General features: G+C 60.9%; 1 protein-coding gene across 1 annotated transcript; it reads left to right on the plus strand.

Annotated features, from left to right (window-relative positions):
* The first annotated feature begins 614 nt into the window (after positions 1 to 614).
* Positions 615 to 1,930, plus strand: LOC116854634 (histone H1.0). The gene has a single exon (XM_032836700.1). It carries the CDS (start codon positions 849 to 851, stop codon positions 1,431 to 1,433), a length of 585 nt encoding a protein of 194 aa, XP_032692591.1. The 5' UTR covers positions 615 to 848; the 3' UTR covers positions 1,434 to 1,930.
* The last annotated feature ends 360 nt before the right edge of the window (positions 1,931 to 2,290 follow it).

Raw genomic sequence — 2,290 nt, forward strand, 5'->3', positions numbered from 1 at the left:
CCCCGAGAGGTGACCGGACCCCGGGGGAGCGACCCCTCCCCCCTGTCCCGGCTCGGCCCGGCTGGGAGTCGCCCGGCTCTGGGCAGCGTGTGTTAGTTGGGGCCGCTTTCCAGCCGCTCCGCCGGGCTGGGGGGTCCCGACGCGGGCCGGGAGCGGGCTCTCCGGTAGCCCCAGGGGGGAGCTTTGCTACGGGGGGTTTCCCGCACCCGGGCTCCTTGGCCCCGCAGAGCCAGCTCCCCGCAAAGGGGAAATGTGCAGGCGCACCAGCGGTCCTCGGCGCCGTTTGGGGCGCGTGGCGGGCGCGGGGGGCAGCGGCCGGGCCGGCGGGATGCCCGGCCGGGGAGCCCAGGGAGCCAGGCAGCGGTCCCGCGCGGCGGCGGGGAGCGGGAAGGCCCGGGCCGGGGGGAAAGGTCAGATTTGCTCGGCGGAAGAAACACAGATGGCGGCGGCGCGGCGCCATTCCGGGCCGGGAGCAGGCAGCCAGCAGCCCTGTCCTCACCGCGGTCCGCCCGCCGCCGCTAAATACCCGGATGCGCCGCCCGAGCGCCAGACGCGGAGCTGGGAAAGGGGAGGCAGAGGAGGCGGAGGCAGAGCCCGCGCTTGAGCCCGAACCCGAGCCGGAGCCGGGCGCCGAGACCGAGCGACAGAGCGGCGGGACTGGGCCACGCAGAGGCGGCCTGGCGAGTCCTCCCGCGACCCGAGCCAGGTCCCTGAGAGCCGGGCCCCGGACTGGCCCGGGAGTCAGGAGGAGCGCCAGAGCAGATCCCGAGTAAGGCTTTCCTCGGCCTCCGACGAGGGCTGGCCCTTTTGAAGGCGCGTCCTCCAACAGCTGGACCAGACAGGCCACCATGACCGAGAACTCCACATCCACCCCTGCGGCCAAGCCCAAGCGGGCCAAGGCCTCCAAGAAGTCCACAGACCACCCCAAGTATTCAGACATGATCGTGGCTGCCATCCAGGCGGAGAAGAACCGCGCTGGCTCCTCGCGCCAGTCCATCCAGAAGTACATCAAGAGCCACTATAAGGTGGGTGAGAACGCCGACTCGCAGATCAAGTTGTCCATCAAGCGCCTGGTCACCACTGGGGTCCTTAAGCAGACCAAAGGGGTGGGTGCCTCAGGGTCCTTCCGGCTGGCCAAAAGCGACGAGCCCAAGAGGTCAGTGGCCTTCAAGAAGACGAAGAAGGAAGTCAAGAAGGTGGCCACGCCAAAGAAGGCAGCCAAGCCCAAGAAGGCTGCCTCCAAAGCCCCAAGCAAGAAGCCCAAAGCCACCCCAGTCAAGAAGGCCAAGAAGAAGCCGGCTGCCACGCCCAAGAAAACCAAAAAACCCAAGACTGTCAAGGCCAAGCCAGTCAAGGCATCCAAGCCTAAGAAGGCCAAACCAGTGAAGCCCAAAGCCAAGTCCAGTGCCAAGAGGGCCAGCAAGAAGAAGTGACAATGGGGCTTTTCTTGTGGACAGTCCTGCCTGTCTCCTATTTTCTGTAAATACTTCTCTCTTTTCTCTCTTGATCTTCATCTGCAGTCCTTTGCCCCTTATTTGGATGCCTCAGAAATTAGGGAATAATCCATTTTTCCTTAACCAGTCGCTCAAGGACAGCAACCACAAATCTCATGTCTAATGATGAGAATGTACTTATATTTTGTTTCGTTGACTTGTTATTAATCTACTTAATGGGTTTAGGGACTTGGGTGGGTTTGTGTGTTTTGTTTGGTTGGATGGCTTGTTCATTAGGAAGGTAAAGGGTCAGGAGAGAATGGGCAAGGCCGCTCGTTCGGACTAGAAGAGGGGGAGCCTGGAAATGGTAAGGTTTGTAGGAGTAGCTTTAAGGTGAGCCAGCCTTCTCTAGGTTGCACACCGCTTGTGAGAGTTCCAGAACTTTGGTGGGGAGAGGGGAGGGGTGGCAGCAGCTGGATGGCAAAGGAGGGAGTGGGGGGGGGGACCCCTCTCCAGGCTGACTTCCACCTTCCAATACTGAGCGGTGGGGGGTCCAAATGCAGTTTCCTTCTCACTGTTAGAGTGCCCCTGTGGCCTCCCTATTGTCCTAGGGAAGGGAAGGGAGGGTGTCCTAGTGACAGCTGGTCTGAGAAGCTGTTTGAGCGGCTTCTTTCAGTCAGCTGGAAACTAGCCATTGGGGGGGGGTTGTGACTTCAGAAAGTCTCATGTTAAATGGGAGTGGAAACTTTGGGGGAAGGGTGGGGACTCAGTCAGCCAAGTGCCTCAGTGTGCCCTGTTAAAAGTTGGGTTTTTCCACACAATTGGATTGTATCATAGGAGGACTTCTTTCCTTTTCG

This window comes from Lontra canadensis, unplaced genomic scaffold (assembly GCF_010015895.1).
Source record: "Lontra canadensis isolate GAN:19392208 unplaced genomic scaffold, GSC_riverotter_1.0 scaffold93, whole genome shotgun sequence".
Lineage (NCBI taxonomy): Eukaryota > Metazoa > Chordata > Mammalia > Carnivora > Mustelidae > Lontra > Lontra canadensis.

Excerpts from the sequence above, each read along its gene's own strand:
- LOC116854634 (XM_032836700.1), top strand. The coding sequence starts at position 849 with ATGACCGAGAACTCCACATCCACCCCTGCGGCCAAGCCCAAGCGGGCC.